Genomic DNA, 24,023 nt, shown 5'->3' with positions numbered 1-24,023 from the left:
CCTCAGCTCTCTTCATGTGGACACAGGAACATGGCACAAGTAGATGCCCAAGTCACCACCATGGCTGTGAACCCCTGGTGGCACAGGATGCCCTCCGCTGGCATCCACTCTCCTGGTTTGGAATACCCTGGCTACGTGACAAGGGAAAGCCAGCCCTTAGCCAAGTCCTGCCCCTAGCGATTCTCATCTTTGGTGCTTGCAGCTTGCCTCTTCTCGCTTTCTTTTCCCTCCCCTAGTTCTTTGTAGTTTACGGTGTGCCATCACCCACTGCCGCCAGCACGGTCATTCCAGAATTTTTCTTCTTCAGGTTGACTGTTCCTTAAGGCAAAGCTTTAAGGTAAAAGCACCCAGTGCTAAAAGCACAAGGGCAGAGTTTGGTGGCTTTTCCAGGAATAAAAGTGGTTGAAAGACATTTTCCTGGGGCATTGGACACACATAACCTTGGTAACTCCGAACGCACACCAGACAGACAGGCATTGCTTCATTTCTCTAATCCCACGTTGTATTTATCTAGGTGGTCTTGGCATGGGGCCAAGGCAAAATGGATTTCCAGCCAAGAGAGACCTACTTCCTTCTTCAGCCCCATTTCCCCAAAGATGGAAGGGCATTGAGTCCCCACAGGATAGGGACAGTGTGCCGGGGCCCAAGTCTTCAGGCCCCTGATGCTTAGAGGCGCTGGGTGGTTTGGGGGAGTACAGGGCTTGGCGAGAGTAGGAGGCATGAGAAACTCGGATGGCACTTGTGTGCATGTGTGTATGTACATGTACACATGCATATGTGTGAAGTTGCAGGGAAAAGCCAAGTTCAGGGTCTACTTCAGTTAGATGCCTTTGGCTACAAGTAAAGAAAACGCAGCTAAAGATGTCTTAAACATAACGGGTATTTATTATTTCATATAACGAACAGTCCAGACTTAGACTAGATCCTGGCTTGAGTAATTCACAGAATTCACTGTATCATCGAAGACTCAAGTCTCTCCTGTCATTCTGTCGTCTTATCCTCAGCATGTTCTCCAGAAGCTACTCCTTTTGCGGTTGTAAGACAGCTGTCCATAAGACCCTCATAAGATGGCTATAAATCAGCTATAAATATCCAACAGAAAAGTTAAAAAAAAACCACACTTTTTTTTTCTCATGTGACTTATTTTAAAAGGAAAAGAATCTTTCTTGGAATCTTCCTGATAAATTTCCTCTATCTATCTCGTTGGATAATAGTGGTCACATGCCCATCCCTAAACCAATCACTGCAAGAGAAATGGAACCATCATGATTGGCTTCTACCAGTCAATGTATCCAAGGCAAGTGGTGGAAGGAAGAAGCCTGGAACAAAAGATTGGGAAAAGCAGGTCTCTAGGGAATGGGCCAAGGCTGGATTGCTCTGCACCTGGCCAGGTGGAGAAGTAATCATCATGGACCCTGCTTCTGCCTTTCTCCCTCACCACTTCAAGGCCTTGCATGGGGAAGGCAGCCTTGGTCTCTTCCTGTCTAGACCAGGCTCTCGGAAGCCTACACAAAAGTCCTTTCCATTGTTTTGAACTTAATGTACTCGACAGCGCCAAGTATGTAGACAGAGGGATGGTACAAGTGATAGGAGACTAGAAAGAGACTTTTCCAGTCGTGTTATATTAGTAGTAATACTACATTATGTTTGCTCTTATCTCACCTGTTATTTAAAGATCTCATACTCGCTCTTCTCCCTACAACAGGTGAAACACTGATCACTTTAGTGAGAATGGCTTTCTGAGCTAGTCTACTCGCAAGAATTGATAAGAGCACAAAAGCCTGTGATCCAATGCCTAGCCATGGCTGTAGGACTGGAACCTGACCTAACAGAGTACCTCACCTGTCCAGTCAGTCCTCTGCCCTCAAGGACGGTCACCGTCAGAGCTGGCCATCTACAGGCATGATCACAGCCCAGAGCCACTGCCAGCTTGAACCTCTTGGCGCTTAAGACACTGTTCTGTTGGGGCGTGGGGAACACTTTCCCAAGGACCCTTGAGTGGTAGGATAGGAGAGAAGGAGGACTGAGGGGTGTATTGGGGTGTAACCAGACCAGAGAGTCTAGTTAATCTGTGACTCATCAAATGTCCTCTCATGGGGTTACCCCATATTTGAGGAGGGAGACACTGCTGCCGAGTGAGCAGACTTGTAGGCCTGTGGTGTCACCTCTGGTGCTGATGCCAATTCTAATCTCCTGGTGGTGAGTGTCAGAAACGCCAGGTTATCCTTCTGTCTGGCTTCTTGGGGCTGGCAGAAAAAAAGGCAGAAATGGATGTTGGCCAAGAATGGTTGGTTTGGTGCAATTGTTTGTGTATTTCCTCCAGGGTGTCAGGATCAAGATCAAATGCATTCATGAGGTTTAAGACAACTGCCAAAGATGGCCTGCTGATGTGGAGGGGAGACAGCCCCATGAGACCCAACAGTGACTTCATTTCCTTGGGCCTTCGAGATGGAGCCCTGGTGTTCAGGTAACCCCCTGGCCAGCTGCCTTTGGGATCACCTTGCGTTTTTTTCTCGGATGGTACAGGTTATGCCAAACGGAGTGATACAAAAGTTAACCAGTCTGCTGGAATTGCCTGAGACACCAGGCTTAGTGGAGGCTCCAGGTCTTCCTTTGCGGGATCCATCTTCAAGAGCAGCAGTCAGCAGTCTCCAGCCTGAGGGCCAAATCTGGCTCACCACCAATTTTTGTAGATGAAGTTTTATTGGAACACTGCCATACGGATTCATTTATATATTGTCTAGGACTGCTTTCATGCTAGAGAAGTTTTAATAGGGACTGTATGACAAAGCCTAAAATATGTATTGTCTGGCTCCTTACAGAACAGTTTTGTGACCCCTGTTCTAGCATGTTTCAATCATACGCTCCCCACTTGCAAATTAGAAAGTAATAGAAAGGGAACTTGATATACTGAGCACGGTCCGCTCAGGGCTCACCGGCTCAGGCAGATGGGAAGATCTAAAGTTGGAAGACCTGGCTTTAAATTCTGACTCTGCACCGGATTAACTGAGCAGCCTTGGGAGGGAGAATGCCTGCTTTCCAGTCTCCCACTGCAAAGAAGAACAAACCACATATTTGTATCTCCATAGTTCAATCCATCATTTGGGTTTTTGTAAATGCTTCTTGGGTGATAAGTTCCCCAAGTTCTTATCTCTTTTAAGTGAATTTAGACTGCTCTCAAACTTTTCAGATGATTATCTACGAAGTAGCTAAAGGATTGCCTGGTAACTTCTCCCCACCAAAGTGGGTGGGAGCTGGGTACCCACACGGTAGGGACTGGCTTGCGTAATATGAAAAAGCTTCTCTAGCGATCATGATGGCACAGCCTCACTTGAAGTTAGAAATAACTTGTCTAGATCTATGATTCTCAAAGTGTGGCCCCTGGAGCATCATTGTCACCTCGGAACTCCTTAGATATGTGGATTCTCAGGCTCTGACCCTGACCGGACACTGTGGACGTGGGCCAGCAATCCTTGTTCTCACAATTTACCCAAGGGATTTGGATGCACGCTAAGGTTTGAAACTCCAGCTCAGTCTCTAGACCGTCTGCTCCATGGGGGCAGGGATTTCTCTGGTTTTTCCTTCTTTAGTCCCCTCTCTGGTGTCTAGTGTAAGTGTTCACTAAGTGATGTGGAATTCACTGGAATTGAAATAGACAAAGGCAAGGTAACTGAACTACGTAGAAGATGAAGATTTAATTCTTGGCTTCTGTGGGTCATGCATGGCGATTACTGAGTGCCAGAGTAGCCAATACAAGTCTTTTCCATGTGAATAAAAAGCATTTTGAGAGGAAATGCCACTTTTGCAACATCATGCTTGCCCCTGAACAGCAGAGTGTGCTACGTAAGGCAATCCTATGATTGTTGGGGACTTTTGAGAGAAGTGTGTGGTTGAAGGCTAGAGGATGGCCTCTGAGAGCAGTTCTCACCACCTCTGCCCTCCTCCCCCCAAGGTCAAACACCAAACTTTTCACACCCCAGTTTCAGGCTGGCTGCTGCAAAGCCATTTTCTTGTGGTTTTCCTGTGGTTAACCTCGCCAAGGCCTCAAGTACTTGATTGTGCCCAGAAAAGCGAACTGAAACAGTAGCTCAGCCATGGGTGAGAGGCCAACTTCCCCCCCTAAACCGCCGGCTAAAACCTATTCACCAGCCACCCCAGCTGAACAGGGCAACTCGATATGCTCAGGGCCATCTCCAATCTCCCACTGGCCCTCACACCCGGCCCTGGCTAGCCCCCCATATGCACCCCCACCTTCCCACACCCCCTGGGCACCCTTCAAACAATTCCATCCTGGACATATTTTTTATGTTACCATTTCTTTCTCAGGTTTCTGAAAATTGGCCCCATGTTGTTGTTGTTTTGTTTGTTTGTTTTGTTTTGTTTTAAGCCTGGAATTCTGGTTGTGTGCTGTGTAAAGGACACACAGTAGCCCCGACCGCTGAGGCAGACGTCTGTGCCGGATCCTGAGCCTAGGGCCACAGCTGCTGCTCCCCTGTGTTTCCTTCCTCTGAGCAGTTACTTCCCCACTTCCATTCACCCAGCACAGATCTAGGGAAGCGCTGTGGGAGCTGGGCACACACAGGACGTAGAGTGCAGGCCAGTGGTTTGGAAGGATCAGTCTCCAGCGAGTCGTGGCGGGAGCTTGTTTCAGAGGCAGATTCCTGGGCCCACACCCAGAGATTCTGACGGAGCACGTCTCCTGAGGTGCCAGAATCTGGACACAATCTGGAACCACACCCTGTAAAACAGGGTCTGAAGTGGTCAAAGGCATGAGCTTCAGAGTCAGACAGGCGTGATTCCCATGGCCACGTGACCCCCTGCAAGCTACCCGACCTCTCCATGGAAGGAAAAGATTTGTTGTGAGGGTTGAATGAGTTCATTCACGTAAAGGTCTTAGTGTGGGGCCTGGCATAGCTAGGATTAGTGATAATAATTATCAAAATTATTATCCTTGATCAAGTGTTTTCCATGTTCTAAAAACCCCTACCGCAGATCGATAACATTGTAAGGATGTTAGCACAATATAACTGCTTCATAAAGTGAAGCTATTATTATTTTTATGATTTTTAAGAAGACATAGGCCCCACCTTCAAGCAGCTTACATCAATGGAACCTAGACAGTGAATTAGTCTGTTAGGTGGACAGGACCATATTGGAAGTTTTAGTGTTTGACCCAAGTCCAAAGCAAACAATAGGAAACCTAAGATAATAAAATATGTTCTCAACTTTCTTGACTTTCATTCTTCACCTAAATGCTGGCCCTTTTGCTGATCCCTTCTGGCAGAGAATAAGGAGGAGCAATGAAACTCTGAAAAAATGTTATTTATAGTTTTTCTGCAAGATTAAGTAAAAGAAAAGGAATCAAAGTACTCAGCTACGGGTGTGGTTTTTTTTTTTGTTGTTTTGGTTTCATTTTGTTTTATGATTATATGTGGGACACAAAACCCAGCAAACAGGTTTGTGAAAACCACTTGACTGATGGTCTTTCCCACTCATTTTCCATGTGACCTTGACATCATTTTCATGCAACAGACAATGGGAACAGATCTGACAATGGCAAGGTGCCCTGTGCTACAGGTTGAAGGGGGCACAATTGAACAGAAGTTTCACCACATGGAGGCATCCGAGTGGTCCCCAAAAAGCCTCACCTGATGGCACTTCCAGGCGGCCCACCGCCACTCAGCCTCATAGCCTTTCATGCACGCCAAGTTGAGTAGGGAAACTTGGATCAAGATACCCGATCCATGCCCACCAGATTCACAGGACATTGATAGCGAAAACAGACATGTCTTTATTCATTTTTTCATTCATTCCTATGTTTTTCCTTTAAAAAAAAAGAATTGTAATGTACATGAACTGCACAAATGTTAAGTGTACAGTTTGATATAATTTCAAACATGTAAATACCTGTGGAACAACCACACAAAACAAAATATTTCCTACACCCACGAAGGCTTTGTCATGCCCTCTCCCGACAAGAGTCACCACTATTCTTGGTCATTTATTATTATATAAAAGAAAGTGAGATTCCAGGGTGAAGCATCAGGGTATCTGGAGAAGCAGGTTATCTGGAGGGTCTGAAAACAAATGGAGTAGGGGTGGGGGTGGAGACTCAGGCCATGGCGATGCCAACCAACCAAGTATTGTGTCCCTGTCCACCCCCCCCCGCCCCCCGCCACCAACACACACACACACACACACACACACACACACACAAATGATGGCTGGATTCCTGTCTGCTAGATTCAGTGTTGACTCCCTGAGCACATTTTGGCTCTCTGCGTGAACAGGCGTTCTAGCAGGCTGAAGGACAGAAGAGGAAAGCCCATCCTTTGTCTAAATACAACTGAAAAGGTTGTATTCACTGAGTTACAATCACATGCCAGTCTAGTGTCCCTGCAATTATATACCCAGGTCACCTCTATTCTGAGAAGTGGGTGTTCCTGACCTTTTTGGTTACATATTTACAGCCTGCTGGTTTACTCTCACACATGACTACTCTTCCAGGAGAGGCTTGACGAGTGTAACTCTTGGAGGCAACTTCCTCCTTCCTGCTATTAATACCTCCTCCAGTTATTTTGTCCACCGTGTATGCGAGATGCATTAAATACGGCACATACTTGGAGTGGTGGGATTATTTGTTTGGCTTCTACTATGTGCTATGGTCTTTACATATGTTATCTTACTTATATCCCCTGTGATCCTTCAGGGAAGGTATAATTACCCCATTTCACAGAGGAGGAAACTTAGGCTCAGAGAGATGAAACAGATTGCCCAAGGTCACTGAGCTCGTAATTAGCAAGAGTGGGAATCAAGGCAAGTTAGTCTCATCCACGTGTCCATGCTCTTTCTATCACCCTGAGACATGCTGCGTCTCATAAAAGCCAGACAGTCATTCAGCTACATTTCTGCCAACCAGCTCTCAGCCTTGTTTCATATTCATTCACTTCAACAAGCATTTGGCCACGAAATAATGAAATCAGAAAATTCCACCTCCAGGCTGCTTCATACAAAGGAGACACTGATGTGGGAAAATTCATTAGAAAATAGTGGATTTTTCAGGGTCAGAGTCACAGTTTTGTCTCATAGTTTGTCAAGTCACCCAAGTTCTATTCTTGGTTAAATGTTGATGGGCTGTGTGTGACTTCTTTGAGCCTCCATTATTTCTTTTATTTTATTTTTTTTAAAAGGAAGGAAAAAAAAGGACACGGAGTGCTTTCCCTGGGGAAAGCCAAACACATTCTGTTCTTGCTCTTTTCTCAGACTGAGTGCATGCAAGCGCTCAGGAGCTAATCCAGGTTTCTTCATTTCTCTTCCTTTCCAATGAGGTAAAGGAGTAACATGTCCTCTTACCAGATAAGGAGAGCGTTGTCCTGTGTGGGATACATTTTCCTTCAAAAGCATGATTACATAGGCTTTATTATATTATCAGGAGGAGGTCTAGGCAATTGGCCCAGTGCCCAGTCTAGAATAATCACTCACTAAATATTTGTTGAATTGAATTAAATTAGAATGATTGAATGAACACTGGACTTAGAAGGATATTTCTCTCTGGTAAACAACATGTGCACGTCTTCTGATACCCTTAGGGTATCAGGGCAAATATACACTGAAATAGAAAATAGAAAGCTACTGAGTGGACCAAAGATCGGAGTAAAATGGAGGGGGTGCAGATAAGAGACCAACTTCAAGTCTTATACATTAGCGTTGGGATTTTAGGCAAATTCCCTTAATCTCTCTGGGCCTCAGCCTACTGGGCAATGTTCTGTTTTGTTTTCTTTTGCTTTGTAAAAAGTGAAAACACATGTATTAGTTTCTAGGGCTGCCATAAAATTTACCACAAATTAGGTGGCTTTCAAAACAATAGAAATGTATTCTCTTACAGTTCTGGAAACTAGAAGTCCAAGTGCAGTCTTGGCCGGGTTGGCTCCTTCTGGGGGCTCTGAGAGAGAATCTCTTTCCTAGATTCTGGCGATGGCTGGCAATCCTTCACGTGCTTAGTTTATAAATACATCACTCCAATCTCTGCCTCCATCTTCATATGGTCTTCTTCCCTGTGTGTGTCTGTCTGTATCCACATTTCCTTTTCTTATGAGGACACCAGTCGTATTGGATTTAGGACCACCCTCATCCAGTATGACTTCATTTTAACTAATTATACCTGCAAAGACCCTATTTCCAATTAAGGTCACATCCTGAGGTTCTGGGTGGACATTCATTCTGAAGGGATACTATTCAATGTCATAGAACATATTAGAAAGGAGAAAGTCCTTCTTGTTCCTACTTGATGCTTCCGAACATGGGGCTTTAAAAAAATCAGCCTTGAGGACATTATGCTCAGTGAAATGAGCCTGTCACAAAAAGACAAACACTATTATTCTACTTATATGAAGTCCCTAGAGCAGTCAAATACATAGAGACAGAAAGTAGAATGGTGGTTACCAGGGGCTGGAAAAGGGGGAATGGGTAAGGGGTACAGAGTTTCAGTTTTGCCAGATAAAAAGAGTTCTGGAGATTGCTTGTACAACAATGTGAATATATTTAACACCGCTGACCTGTACACTTAAAAATGGTTAAGATGGTATATTTTATGTTATGCATATTTTGCCTCAATTAAAAACATTTTTTTTTTTTTTTTTTGGTCATTCCTCGCCTAGCTTGGAAACCTAATTTATAACATTGTTTTGTGTTGAGGAATCTACATTCTGAGTCCCACAGACCTTTTGCAATGAGAACCATTTATGAATGAGTGTCTGCCTATCCTTCAGTGCTTTATTCTATTCTCTCTCTTGTTCTCTCTGATGCCATTAGCTATAACCTGGGCAGTGGCGTGGCATCCATCATGGTGAACGGTTCCTTCCACGATGGTCGGTGGCACCGAGTCAAGGCTGTTAGGTGAGTACCTACCACCGAGTGAGACAGAGCTGGAGCTCAGCAGAGGTGGGATGTGCTCACCCAGTCCCTTTAGTCCCACTGTCCTCTTCCCCAACCTTGCCTGACGTCACGTACTCCTGATCTGGGTCATGGAGGACATTTTGCCAGCAGATCCCTCCTGTGCCCTTTACTGACACTCACAGGGCAGAGAGGCTGAACTTTCAAATCTTTACTCAATAGTGACCTTCCGGGGAAATAACTTTCTGGTGGCTAAACTGGAAGAGGACCTTGCTATTTAGTGAGATCTGCGTATCTCTAGTGAGATGAGACTTCTGGGCAGCAGATTTTGAGGAATGCTTCAAATCTCATTTTGTAGGCAATTACCCACTTTCTTTCCCTCTTTTGCATTTTATTATTGGAACCTTAGAAACCAAGTATAACCTGCCCCAATTACACATCTCCCCCTTCACAGAAGTCATTCCCCTGGCTTCTGATTAACTTTGGGTGAATCATTCTGTTAAAATTATAGTTTTGCTACCTATGTCCATATTCCTAACAATAAATTTTGAGAAATTGAACAGCAGGCCCACACTTAGCTGTATGAAGAAATGTCAATCCTACCATGTTAGATGAAGGTTCCAGGAGATGAGTTTGAACCGTGCTTTTGGTGTCGGTTCCCTGAGAGTTTACCACAGCCCTTCCTGGGAAGGTCAGTGAGCGAGGTCATGAGTGAGGCTTGGAAAACACGGGGCTACTGTGACCAATTTCCTACTCAGCTCACATATAGGCTGTGGTAGAAGTAGCTCTGCTGGACCCCGCTCACTTACACGGTGCCTGCCTTTGATATCCGAAAGGATGTGTGAGGATACAGACGCAGGTCTGTGCCATCAGTCGCCCAGGTGGCTTGGAAAGCCCTTGAGACAGTGATTTAGATGAAGCCCCAATTCTGACTTGTTGAAAAAAGGAATGTCCTCCCATAGTGAATATTTATAGGCTTAATCTAAAATACATTCCAGCATATAAGTTAAAATGTTCATAGTCCAACCCAACTCCAAGATAATGTAGACTATGAGGTTTCTAAGTTCTTCATGTCTCTCGCTTACTCATCTATAAAAGGGCTCAGAAACCTCCAGAGGAACATAGAATTCTTGGCCACATCTGATCTCTGTAACTCCCATCTTGTGAACACGCTGCTCTCCATTTCCTTGAATAGTGAAGGCTGGTAGGACAGTCAGACATTGTGGAAAGATTTTTTAAACCCTCAAAATTGTTGTGGTTTGATTATGTGCATCAAGATACACATTGGTGAGGATTCCAGGCACTTCCTAGACATCTAAGGAAACAGATGTTAAGTGACTTTCCCGAGACTTTACAGCTGTTTGTGGGCAGAGCCAAGATTAGAATCTCAGATCAAAGCTCTTTCCATCCCACTCCGTGGTGCAGCTCAGCTAAGATGTCAGATATTTTGGAGGGATAAGACAGGGACTGTTTCATCAGAAGAACTTCCTATGTCAGAGCATCAAGCTTGGCACTATAAAGATGGTTTAACAGACTTGGCTCTTACTACTGTCATCATTGGTACCTTTCCTAGTGGGTCTTAGGCTGCAGTGAGGGCTGAACAGAAGGAACCGAGACCAGGAACTGGATAGATGGGAGGATTGAAGCAGATATTGTGAACTGTGTTCCAGAGGCTCAGACAAGCCTAGAAGGGATGGTACAACAGATCAAAGCAGGGACTGGGTCAAAGCCATGGTTGTCAGCCATGACAGGAAGGGTTGGATGGATCCTGTGCGGCAGGCTCCGGGGTCAGAGAAAGGGGGATCGATGTAGAGGAGCTCTCGAAGGGGAACCTTGCTGATTTGCTCTGAGTAATCCTGGTCTTGCAGGCACTAATACTAGCAGAAAAGAGAAAACACATTTTCATCTATTAAGCATCTTCAGGATGCCAGGTACTTTACATACTTTATCTCAATTAATATTCACAGCAACTTAGGTTTTATAATCTGCATTTTATGGAGAAGCATGGTGATATATTGACAACAATAACAATACATTCTTCTACCCTCTTTATAGAGCAGGTAGGTATCAGGTACCATGCTCTGGGCTTTTCATGCGTAATCTCTGATTCCCAGAATAGCCTTGGAAAATAGGCCCAGTCATTCCACTTTCAGATGAGGAGGAGAAGCGCCAGAAGTTTGCTTGTTCAATCAGCTACCACTAGGAGCCATATACTATTCCAGACGCAGGGGCTACGTCATTGAGTAACACCAGCATCTTTGCCTTGATGGTCTTGCATTCTGATGGGAGGCAGTAGACAACCAGTAATAAGCATAATGAAGAAGTACTTATTAGGTTAAGAGGTGATGCCACGTTTATTTTCAAATCTAAGATACCGTAGATTATAAGACATACCTTCATTTCAGAAACAGAAAAAAACAAAAAATTCTTAAGACTGATGAAATAAAGTGGAAAATGGAATTTTTTAGCGTAATGGGGGGAAAAGGCAGGGCAGGCAAAGCGAGGTGTTGGGAGCATTGCCCATCGCAGCAACCAGGTATGAGATTCTCAAATAGCATATCCGAAATGGGGAGGCAGTGTGTGGTCTTCAGGGTGAGGACAGAACAGGAGAAATACCTCTAAAGCTAGTTGCTATCCAGAGGTGAGGCCTGGGCAATCAGACATATATCATTGTACCCCTCTACCCTGCAAAAAAAAAAAAAAAAGAGGTAGAGCCAGGAACCTCTGGAAGGCAACTGAGGGGCTAAAAGCAAGAAAATTGGTTTAAAAAATTTACTTGAGAAGTTAGAGCTCAAGCCTCTTCTCTACTTGATGTATCTGGCACATGGTCCTTTCCCTACTTATGGAAAAATAAGTCAATTCACTGGAGAAAGTAAGCGTCTCTGGAATGGGAGACACGGGTCTACTAAATACTGGACTACTGTATATTGTACAAATTAAGACTGGAGACTACTATGTTTCCCCCAAAATAAGACCGGGTCTTATATTAATTTTTGCTCCAAAAGACGCATTAGGTTTTATGTTCAGGGGATGTCATCCTGAAAAATCATGATAGAGCTTATTTTCTGGTTAGGTCTTATTTTGGGGGGACATGGTATGTGAGAGATCTTATGTTGAATGTTAAGAACTCCATAATTCTTTCCCTATTGGGATTCCGGAATGCTGGCAGCCAGACACAGTTAGAAGAGTAGAAAATCCAGGTGTCCCTCAAGGAAATGATTGAGCCAAATCATAACACTATCAAGCCACGCTCAGCAAAACCTCATCCTGCACACAGAGCTTCCAACCTGCTTTTTAGAACTCAGCACTTAACTATGACGTGGCAGTCGGCCATTGTGAGGCATTTGAAAAAGGTCTTCAGTATGAAAGATGAGTGTCAGAACAAATAGACATAACAAAACAACTTGGAGGAAACAGAAACTATGAATAAAAAAATGATAAAAAAAATATTAGTATCACCAGGAGATAAGAGGGGTAATTAACCCGAGAAACAAGAACTGTTTGCTATAAAACAGAAACATAAAAGACTAATAAAGAACTTATAAAGAAAAAAAATAAAAGAAGCGAGGCCTGGGTTGGCATACCCCCAAGAGCAATAGAAGCACATATACTTTTTTAAAGAAGGTTCATGGGGCGAGATAGTTTTGGAAACCAGCTCAGAAAACTGCAAAGCCCTTGCCATAGATGAACACCTCCACACCACTGTCTTCAGGGTCACTTTTGAGTGACAGTGTGGGTCCTTCAGAAACTTCTAAGTCATTATTTTCCTTCTCTAGAGTAATCCTCTACCTACAAAAACTGTTTCATTGGCTTCCCATTGTGCTTAGAACTCACCATGTGTCACTGTGTCACCACCACTCTTCTTCTTAACATTCTTTCCTAGTTCCCTCCCAGCTTCAGAATGAATTCTAACTAAGCCCTTCACCATCAGCTTCCGGCTTCATCTTTCACCACTCTGTTCCCAACTCCAGAATTCTCTATGCTCAGTCTGTACTAACTCGCTTGTCTTTTTTCTCTTTGCCGTAGCCACTTCCTGTTTGCATTAGCTTTCTCCTTCACCCGACCTGCTCAGCCTTCAAACCTCATCTCAGAAAAAATCTCCTTTGAAAAGCTTTCCCTGGCCCCCTCCTTCTCCTGTGTAATTCCACAGTATGCTGGCATTCTTCCACCATAGAGTGGTGACACAGAGTTGTCATCTGCAATTTGTTTGTTTTGTCTTCCTCAGTAGACCGAAACTCCTGAGGGCCAGGAATGTGGTTTTTCGTTTTGTTGGTTTTGTTTTGTTTTTGCAGCACCATCATTTATCATAGCACCTGGTACATAGTAGGTACTTTCATACATTTTTACTGAAATGAATGAATGATTGAATGAAGCTCCAAAAATGGTGGTGGTTTTTACAGGGATGGCCAATCGGGAAAGATAACGGTGGACGACTATGGGGCCAGAACAGGCAAATCACCTGGCATGATGAGGCAGCTCAACATCAATGGAGCCCTGTATGTGGGTAAGTGACCTTTGACCAAATCTAAACTGTGCCAGTGCGTTTTCTCGTGAATCCTCCATTTGCCATGCTGGGGCTACCCGAAGCCGTGCATGTCACTGCATCAGTCACATCTGGAAATCAGGAAGCTCTTTGGATCTTCCATTCTCCCATTTTCTGAACTTCTGACTCATGGCTGAGGGGGCAGGAAATACTTAGATGCTTTTGTGCTTTGGACCGATCCACCAGGAAAGCCATGCTTTTCTTGTTTATAGAACCTGCTAAATATAGCTCTGCAAATTCTCTGGGTGGAAGGAGGATCCTTCCTTTTTCTGGCTCCTCTCAGAATTAGAATGAGTTCTAAATAGCTTAGAACCTGCTAGTACAGATACGTAAGCATGAAACGATGTCTCTAGCCATATGATAGTTTCTAAAAGTGAACTTAATTGAAAGCATTCAGCATCAGTGCATTTCTTTTGGGTTATGATGACATCACCTGTAACTACATACTACATTTTGTTGACATTGTACAACATTTCAAAATTTACCAGATGCTGTTTGGTTTGAAGTAGCCAACTGGGTCAGAAATCACACATGAGGTAGGTATTTATAGCCTCTGGTTGTGTATCAGATTGATCCAGGTCAACCTGTTCTTTCAAGGATAATTATAAATTAGGTGTGATGTACTGAGCCGTTCAAGGGACCCACAGCCCTCACCATATCAGCCAAGGGATCCTCGGTCAGTAGACACTCAATTGTCCTAAGGAGACATCGCCCCTTTGGCTCACGCGGTCTCCCTCTTGCTTCCTGGCAGGTGGAATGAAGGAAATTGCTCTACACACTAACAGGCAATACATGCGTGGCCTCGTGGGTTGCATCTCTCATTTCACCCTGTCCACCGATTATCACATTTCCCTCGTGGAAGACGCCATGGATGGGAAAAACATCAACACTTGTGGAGCCAAGTAATGCCAGCTGATCTTCCCCAAGGGACAGAGCTTTCTAGCCTGAGAAGCCCAGGGGCCTGAGACCCTGCCTGATGCCATTCACGGAGGCACGGGCCAGGTGTGTTTCCTGTCATCAAGGAGAAAATACACCCTGATGAGAAACTAGAACAAAGACAGGATTCCCTGTGTGGTCTTTCCTACTGACACTCTGTGGACCCAACCCAATGGAATCCTCTCTGTAGGAAGCATCGAATTTTGTCCATTGAAAGTGTGGTGGCTGCCAGAGATCACACATCAAGGCAAATTCCAGAGCCCGTCTGTTGTAGCTCAATGACTGTGTTGTGATTCATAGTGCGTTAAAAAAAGAAAGAAAAAAAGAGAGAGAAATACCCGAAGGGCGGTATTAAAATACGTCTCTCCTTCCCTGACTCATGATACTTACTGACAGCAGAATGACTGTGTGACCTTGAACTTCACATTTCTCACCTTGGCCCATGAATTAGTAGGATTAACCCCTTTTACTCCTCACTGGCTGATTCAGTGTGCTCTGACTATTCCATGAAAATAAGGAGGTGGAGAGACTAGACACAGAATCATAATCATACGCTGCCCCTGCTAAGGTTTACCTTTAATGAGAAATCCCTACTTTTTATAATGCTACTCTAAGAAAATGGGCACCATGATTTTGTAGCTGTCCTTTTGTATGTGTATATTTTTATAGATGCAGATTGTCCACAGTGTATACTTTTGCAAGTTTGGGTGGAGGACCCTGAATTCTTTGCACTCTTCCTAAAAGTGTTTTCCCAGAGGAGACCTGTCTGAGCCCTTTGTGGGCATCAGTGGAGTGGGATAGGTAACTGGGGGGAGGCATTTTCTTGGGGAGCTGACCATTGTTTTTTCGTAAACGTTGATGGCTCAAGGAGATGAATCTGAAGCTTCCAAAATAAGCAGATTAAAAGGCACATGTGTTACTGAGATTGGTCACTGTCATTTTTGTTTTAAGAGAGGGGGCATGTCTGTAGTAAATGTGAATAAAGGAGATGAAGAAGGCTAGAACTGGTCCATTAAGCATCACTCATTTGTGGAGGTGTTCCTGATCCTTGCAGAGGCCGTGGCCAGAAATGGACGCTAAGAGAATTAGTGTTTCTAAGGCTATGCTGAGGGATGAGAAGCAGGGCTGCTTCCTTCTGAGCCATGGGTCGCACCCCTTTGCTATTCACACGTGTGACTCTGGCGACAGCTGGCTCACTGGCAGATCCGCAATGACAGGACATGCTAAGGGAAAGGTGAAATGAATGCTGCCCCCAAAGAGCAGGGAAATATGATCCAAATCATAGCAGAGTCTATAATTAAGTCCCAGTCAGGGCTCGACTTGTGTTTGTCCAGCATTCATTCAGCAAAGACTTTGAGCGTTGTGCAAAGTGCAGTTTAGGCACATTAAGAATTCTATACAATGAATAAAAAACTAGAGACGTTCACCTTATGCTTTAACCGTCTGCCTCCTGTCTTTCAGACCTTTTGATGACCAGGATTCTTCCTCCTAGGGGAGTAATGGTAACAACAACAACAATAATAATTTATCCTCTCCTACATATGTCTTCTTGTGAGTGCAGTTCGGAGAAAAGCCATGTAGTAGAAAGTGGGTTTTACCACCTCCCAAACCCCCTCACCTCAGTATCTTTTCCTTAGAGACTGCCAGAGCCATGCTTCCCAAGAACGAATAGAGTAGCTTTCATAGCACATTTTGAATCAATTACCTTCAGCCAAAAATATCATGGTGATTTTAGCAAAATACCCAGCTGAGCTGAAGCCAGAAGACTTGTGCTGTAGATGAGCCATTGTTTCATGCAAGTGTGATCCAGAGGAAAACGCAATGACCCAGGGATGTGGGCTTGGGCGTGTGTTGCAGTTGATGGGGATTCTGAACCACCAACTTGGGTGGGATGCAGAAGGGGCTACAAAGGGGGGTTAACACAGTGATGGATTCAGGGCAGTAGAGATCCTGCGGGTGAGAGGGCAACAGGGTATGGGGACCTAAGAGGAGCTGATCATGTGGGAGTCTTTGGGTAGGAAAACAGAGTAAGAGCAAGCTAGGAGCAAGGCTCTTTCACCCTGTCAGTGGATAAAAACCAGGAGGTGTGGGATGAGTTTATAGTAGAGGTAGTTGTGAGAATAAAAACTTTGTCCTGAAGCTGAGAGATTAGACCTGAGTTCAGAGGGCATGAGAGTTGAGATGAGCTCAGCCTGGGTTTGTGGGTTCCCAGTTTTCTCTCTGAGTGTATCTGCTACCTCTTCCCATAATAATGCTGCATGACAAACAACCACAAAACCTCAGTGGCATACCGGGGTAAGTATTTATTACTTCATGCCTGAGTGGTTGGCTTGGCAGCTCTGCCGATCTTGGCTGGCCTTGGCTAGGCGCGTCTCCTGGTCTCCGTGGGACTTGTTCACAAGGGAGGCAGTTGGCTAATTTAGGATGTCCGCGGCGGGGATGGTGAGGTGACTTGAGTCCGTTCCCTGTGGCTCTCATGCTCCTCTCGGGACCAGTGGGCTATCCTCACATGCCCTTCACATGACAATGGTGTAAAGTCTTTCACAGCCTAGTTTTGGAACTGCTACATGTCTGCTGTATCCTGTTAGTCAAAAATTCGTAGATTCGAGAGATGAAGAAACAGACGCCACATCCATCATGAGAGGAACAGCTAAGTCACTTGGCAAAGGGCATCAAAATAGGGAGGATGAAAAATGAGGGCCAATACTATCATCAACCCACCACAGCAAGTCATATGTTGTTGGGAGAAGTGGTGCAATAGGGATGAGGTGGCCCCTGACAATAGTTCTTCTGCAGAGACCCGAGGGGGAGGAGGGACAGAGTGTGACGTTCTCAGTGACTGGCCCAGCCAGGCCAGGTCCGCTGGGCAGCACTTGCCCCTCCTCCAGCCTTGTCTGCTGCCTCCCTGTTCTGCCTCGTTCTTCCACCTGTTGTCTAACATTTGGCAGTGTTGTGATTCTGCGGAGGAGGAACTAGCAGGAGGGTGGGATCCGTGCCAGGCTTTTGGTAAGTGGCTCCGTTGAGAGGCATGTTGGAGAAGACTGGGCTCCTGGCTCAGAGTTTTAGGAATAGCCAGGGAGCTCAGAGATTAATGCAATCCCCATCCTGCCCAGGAAGGATATCATGAAGCATGGGTTCCTGAAAAGCTTTTGTCCCACAATCAGGATCTGAGAAAATTCCCCAGAACTTTCCAGGCTTTCTACTCAAGGAGGGCTGCAGGGTGGGGTGAGGGAAGGGACTGTCTGTTCTTGCTTTTCCTACTAAAACTGACTTGGACAACTCCATGCGCTTCCTCTAAGCCCAGTCATGGGATTTCTCTCAGGAAGGTCTGTGGGTGTCTTCTTTGTCCCCACACTGCCTCAGAAGCTCATGAGGTGGCAGCTTGATGACCCCGGCCCTGTCAGGCCCCACTCTGCAACGGTTGCCCTGCTCTCCACCCTCTTATGTGCCTTTCGTTTCCTGACCCAGTCCTGTTCCAGCCTCCAGGCCTGATCCAACACAAACAGGCCCTCTGGTTTCCTTATACTAACAGCCCTGGTTTCAAGTGTAACTGGTGCTTTCCTTCCGACTTCCTCTGAGCCTTCCCCTGACCGCCCATCTCCCCGCTTCTCCCCCTTGCAAGGAGCTGCCTCCTCCCTGAGTGGGAAGAAGGATCTCGGAAATGTGCCCAGAGCTGGCAGGCTGAGTGCTTTCCACTTGGAGGAAATACTGCATTTTTCACCTTTAACCCAGAAAAATATGGTTCTCAGAAAGCTTGTTTTTAGCACTGCAAGTTCCCAAAGGAAGAAGAATAGGGAGTAGGAGGGGCTCCCAGCTCCTCTCAGAGCTCTGACAGCCAACCCTTGGCCCCCGAAGGCTGTTCTTCCCTGCGAGGGAAGCACGAAGGGGCAACCTGTAGAGGCCCAGCTGCTGGGGACAATAAAGGCAGAGAATTCTAGCTCCGAGTAGAAAGAGGATGACGACTTCAGGAGAGGGGCTTGGACAAAGCATTAGCTGCTACCCATTCCCACCCTTGCCTCTTCCCGCTCTGGCCCAGTGCAGGAACACACAGTAGCTCCCCTTGAAGGTGGAGGTGGGGGTACAGGAGTGCCCTTCGACAGCCCAGTCCCTTAGCTGAGAAAGATGTGTGATTACCGTGTTTCCCTGAAAATCAGACCTAGCCAGACAATCAGCTCTAATGCATCTTTTGGAGCAAAAATTAATATAAGACCCAGTCTTATTTAACTATGAGACCGAGTCTTTATAATATAATATAACATAATACAATATAATAATATAATATAACACTGGGTCTTATATTAATTTTTGCTCCAAAAGACGCCTTAGAGCTGATTGTCCCTCTAGGTCTTATTTTCAGGGAAACATGGTAACTTATCAAAGGCAGGAAGGAAATGCTCTAGGGTGTCACCCCGAAGGAGCCCAGAGGGGATAGGGCCACCAGCATGGAATCAAACTCAGATCCAAAACAAGAGATTTGTGCTGTTTCTGCCCACTCCTACAGAGTTATTTTCCAAGATGGAGAATGGGGTCATTCAACAGCATGATAAGCAGGACACACTGAACAGAGCACACAGTAAACACAGAAGGGAAATACAAGCAGCCCTACCTCAGCCACTAAGTACAAGGTCTGAAGGCATTGAAGCTGGTGGGTCTTAGTGGAAGTGACAGGCCATCGTTGGGAAGTTCCAGCTTACAGGTGGCTGTATGCAGGCAGCAAAATGACTAATCCAATTTGACACTGGGCTAGGCCCCATGAGTGACTGCACATCAACCTCACGTTCAAAGAGTGTTCACATATTGGATCTAAATCACAGCCCTCCTTTGATGATGGCCAGAGCAGATGGGCATGGCACATTTGACTCGGGAAAACAGAGGCTGGCCAGAAAGACCAGGTGACTTGTGCTGGTCCCGTGATGAGGACACAACCATGATACTTCACTATCCTTTACCCTGAACTTCAGACGCAGCCTGCCCAAGGACGTAGGATTGCTCAGTGGCATTCTGGGGCTCCCTCAGGTTAGCTGTCATTGGCTGTATAGTCTTGGGGCGGGAGGTGGGGGGGATCGGTTTGGGCACAGGCTTGTCCCCTAGTGTCTGCTCACCAGTTTCTCATGACAGCTCCAAATCTGTCTTCCATAGTTCTCTTATTGCAAGGACTCTGGGTTGAACAAGTCTGAAAGCAGAGACTAGAGCTACTCTGTCAAAGTGGGGCTCAGGGCCCACCCCCCCGACAGCCAATGAGGTCTGCTTTTGAGGTCTTTGCCCTTCCCTCCCTTGCCTTCTCCTCCACAAATAACCTCCAGAATTCGGGGGAGTTGTTACAAACTATTTCCAAGCCTAAATGTGCTCCCCTGGGCCCCTGCCTAGCCCTAAACCAAGCCAAGACCTGAAGGAGTAGGGCCCACAGCACAGAGAACTCCCTCCCTCTCCTCTTCCTGCCTGCCCATGCTGAGACATCTTTGTCCTAGAAAGTGCATGGCTCCCAGGAGCATTTGACTTGTCTTTTCCTGGAAAGACGTGAGAGGAACACTATGTCTCAGCATTTGGGATGAGGTCTCTGCTTTTCTATTTGTCTATCTTTGTCTCTCTCCCTTGCTCAAGATCCAAATGGCTTCCAAAGGCACAGAAATCTCCAAACATGTGGTACGGTCTCCCCTAAGGTCTCAACTGCCCACCTCCTAGCCAGGACCCAGCCTGGGGCTCTGGCTTCCTTGGACAGCTCAGTACTAAGGGGCTGCAGCTCTGCCTTGGCTCAAAGAAGACTTGAATTGGAATGTCTCTGAGAAGGAAGGCCAGGGAAGCTCAAGAAATTCGCTCACATACACTCATTTAGAAACAAAAGTAACCGGCTAGGGGCCAGGGGATTAGCTGCAGGAAGCTCAGTTAGGAAACTGGCTGGAGAAAAGCAGAGGCGGAGCAAAGGGACAATCAGACCAAGCGCTGTGGAGGAGAGAGGTGCGTGGTTACAAGGCCTGCTGCGTGGTCTTTGTTACATACATTAATAAGATGTATATATGAAAATATGTGTACATATATACAAACATTCACATAGGAAAAATGAAAGACTAAAAAGTGAAATGTTAAAAATGGCTAATGCTGCATAAGAAGATTGTGATTTTTTTCCCTTTTATCTATGTTCTAGTTTTTCTTCAGTGAGCTCGTAGTGACTATTTTTTGTTTTGTCCACTCAGAATATTACCTCCCTTCTTTTGGATAACTGGTCCTCCTCCAACTCTAATTCATGGCTCTTGTGAAAGTAGCCTTTGAATAGAACCTCCAGCCCACATGACTGGACCAGGTAGGGGCACAAGACACAGGCCAGGCCAATCAGTCCTCACTGGGGGCTAAGAGAAAGGGCGCTCTCTTCTCTGATTGTAAGTGTGGGGACAGAGTCCCAGAGAGCAGTTTCCAGGCTCTCAACCTCATGTGGAAAAGTGCTGACTTGGGTAGTAGATGGCCATCAGCTGTAACTAGTTGGCCATCAGCTGTAACCAGTTAGCCAATTAGCCACTGATATAACTGCCATGACTACGTTGGTTGGTACGTTGGTTGGTTGGTTGGTTGGTTGGTTGGTTGGTTGGTTGGTTGGTTGGTTTGTTGGTTGGCGGAGAAGTGGACTGCAGATGGTGGTTAGCAAGGTTGGTTGGCAGGCAGAAAAGCAGATGGCAGGTTGCGGATTGCGGATCATGTGGCTCCTACTTTTTTTGTCTCACCCGGCCGCCAGCGAGACTAGGGTGCAGGAAGACCCTTTGTTGGAGTACTGGTGGACGTTTGCTCCCTGTGTCTCCAACCCAGCCACCAGCGAGAATATAGTGGTATGACTCCCCTATCTCTGGCTCCATTGGTGTTCCTTTTTGGCCTCACCATATCCTGCGATCGTATACGAGAAGCGGGACAAGAATCCCCGTGTGACACATGGCACAGCGATCAGGGTACGACACTGACCAGAATCCCCAAAGGGGTAATGGAACAGTTTATACGTGTGAAAGCTCAGCTTCGGGAGGCCCGTGAGGAGTGGCACTGGGAACGGGAGGTGTGGTCTCCCTGGGAGACTCAAGCCTCCAGATGGCACACCACCCTGTTGGCCATGACGGGCGTCACCTGCTTTTTGGTGATCTGCTGCTGCTGTAGGCTCCGAGGGTTGCAAACATCTTACACCGAGACCTCCACCCAATCGGACGCCAGGCACGGCGAGCAGGATTCTGGCCAACTAGGAATGGCGTCTGACTCTGGGCAGGAGGACGTGTGGCCCCCACAGTGTGTGGTACCTGATGGTCACTGTTCTCAGGAGTTGGACCCCTGAGGAGGTGTGGGAGGACATGGATGGCTCTCTGGCCAGTGTGGAGAGGGCCCTGCAGGTTCTAGCTGAGCAGTTGCCTGAGGAAGCGAAGGGTACAGACGGCCGTGTGGGCTGGATGTTCCTTGCCGTGTTGTGTCGTAACACGGAAGGCTTAATGAAATAGCTCAGGTGCCAGACCAGCAGCCCCAGCAGGAGATGCTGAAAGCTCGGGACCACATGTTAGAGGATGTAGCCCCATAGTGGAGACTCTGAGGCAGAGGCGGATGACGCGAGTGGAGACAATGTAGCTCCCAACCCCCACGCCCAGCCTATTATGAAGCAAAAGGTAAAACAGGAGCAATCTTTGGGCGGAGGTGGGGGTGGGGGCGCATTGCTACTGGCAACCCAGCAGTGACTGAGTTCACAGCCTACACCCCTTACACTCCCACTGAGTTGCAGGAGCTGGGGAGGCGGTACAGACAGCGCCCTGGAGAGCCAGTCTCGGCTTGGCTACTACGTTTATGGGATGAGGGGGCAGAAGCATTCTCTGCTTCCCAGGTGAAATGGAAAAGCTAGCCTTCGTGACAGTGCATCCGTCCCTGCGACAAAGGTTGCAGAACTGCCATAGGTTGACCCAAGACCAGGGCAACCACACTCTAATGGAGTGGCTCACTGCTGCGGTACGTACCGCACAGTATGGGGACAGGCTGGCAAGCTGCCAGACACTGTGAGTAAATGACAATTGTATGCTGAACTTACTCAAATCATCCGTGAACAGGTTATGAGACATGCTATGTTCAACCCTAATATGCGGGGGCCAGATGACAAGTATTTTACAACCAGCATGAGAGATCTGGTTTTGGATACTGCCCCTGCAAATGTTTTTGGATCCTTGTTTGCCATTCTTACACCCTATGTGGAGCGGCGGATCCATGAATTTACCACCGCCATCGCCACCCTGGGGGATGTTGAAAGCCAGCGGCAAGGGAAGTTAAGACAGGAGGTCCGAGAAGTTAAGACCTGGAAGCCCCAAGTCAAAAGTAAAGGGGCGAGGTCGCGGGCCTCAGAGAATAACACACACGCAGATGTGGGGTGATCTCGTGGCAGCAGGGGTCGATCGGGAGAAAATAGACCGACAACCCAATGCACTCTTGTTGGAACTTTGGAAACAGTTGCATCCGGAACAGCAATTCCAGCGAAGCCTACAGGAGGAGTCTGGGAAAGCACGACCCGTGTCCCTCCAGGACTTCATGCAGCCACTTGAGGCAACTCCTTTCAGCTTGATTAGGGGTGGGGCCGAGGTACCCGATCAGAGGGGACAAGTGGGGACTGGAGGCCCCACATGGAACTGTCCATACATTGGTCCCCTTCTAATGTGCAGAGGGTTTTGGCCCTAGTTGACACTGGCACAGACTGCAGTTTTGTTTATGGGAGCCCAGAACTGTTCCCCGGACCAGCAATCTGCATTGATGGCTACGGGGGAAAGACTGACTGTAAAAGCTGTTTCCTTACCACTGGGTATAGGAAGGCTTCCCCCTCGTATCTACAAAGTTTATGTCTCCCCTGTTCCGGAGTATATTCTAGGGGTGGACGTGCTACATGGCCTCAGCTTACAGACGTCAGTAGGAGAGTTCCGTCTCCGGATCCGGGTGGTGAAAGCGGTGACATGTGGGCATGCTCACCATTCTCCTCAAGTGTTGCCACAGCCCTGGCGCGTGGTTACAGTGCGACAGTACTGCCTGCCAGGAGGGCAGGAGGAGATTGGTTGTACAATATTGGAACTGGACAAGGCACATATTGTGAGGCCAATGCACAGTCCCTTTAACTCCCCAGTATGGCCTGTCAAGAAGCCAGATGGGACCCGGCGAATGACTGTGGACTATAGGGAGTTAAATAAGGTGACGCCACCCTTGCACGCTGCAGTGCCTTCAATTCACGGTTTGATGGATCATCTGACTATCCGCCTTGGAACGTGTCTCTATGTAGTGGACGTGGCCAATGCTTTTTTCTCCATTGACATTGCACCCGAGTGTCAAGAGCAGTTTGCTTTTACTTGGGATGGGTGGCAATGGACTTTCCAAGTCCTTCCACAGGGATACTTGCACAGCCCCACTATCTGCCACGGGCTTGTGGCCCAGGATTTGGCACAATGGGATCACCCATCCTCTGTGGCCTTGTTTCACTATGTTGATGATATTTTACTAACATCTGATTGTCTTTCAGATTTAGAGCAAGCAGCTCCCTCTCTTCTCCGCCACCTGAAGTGACGTGGCTGGGCGGTGAATGAGGAAAAGGTCCAAGGCCCTGGCTTATCTGTCAAGTTTTTGGGTGTTGTGTGGTCTAGTAAGACAAAGGTCATACCTGAGGTGATTA

At 46.7% G+C, this 24,023-nt stretch overlaps 1 protein-coding gene across 5 annotated transcripts in view; it reads left to right on the top strand.

Moving 5' to 3' along the window:
• Nucleotides 1-14,696, top strand: part of EGFLAM (EGF like, fibronectin type III and laminin G domains) — a 153,818-nt gene extending 139,122 nt beyond the window's left edge. For 3 of the 5 annotated variants that reach the window (XM_074328986.1, XM_019737330.2, XM_074328984.1), the window contains 4 exons: nt 2,324-2,467; nt 8,812-8,895; nt 13,293-13,396; nt 14,187-14,476. In XM_074328986.1, coding sequence (XP_074185087.1) covers nt 2,324-2,467; nt 8,812-8,895; nt 13,293-13,396; nt 14,187-14,341 — 487 coding nt within the window. In that variant the 3' untranslated portion in view covers nt 14,342-14,476. Of the gene's footprint in view, nt 1-2,323; nt 2,468-8,811; nt 8,896-13,292; nt 13,397-14,186 lie in introns of all 5 variants that reach the window. The other 2 variants (XM_019737331.2, XM_074328985.1) reach the window with 1 other exon arrangement.
• The last annotated feature ends 9,327 nt before the right edge of the window (nt 14,697-24,023 follow it).

Source organism: Rhinolophus sinicus, linkage group LG03 (genome assembly GCF_036562045.2).
Source record: "Rhinolophus sinicus isolate RSC01 linkage group LG03, ASM3656204v1, whole genome shotgun sequence".
Taxonomy (NCBI): Eukaryota; Metazoa; Chordata; class Mammalia; order Chiroptera; family Rhinolophidae; genus Rhinolophus; species Rhinolophus sinicus.
This window is presented reverse-complemented; position numbering and strand designations above follow the sequence as displayed.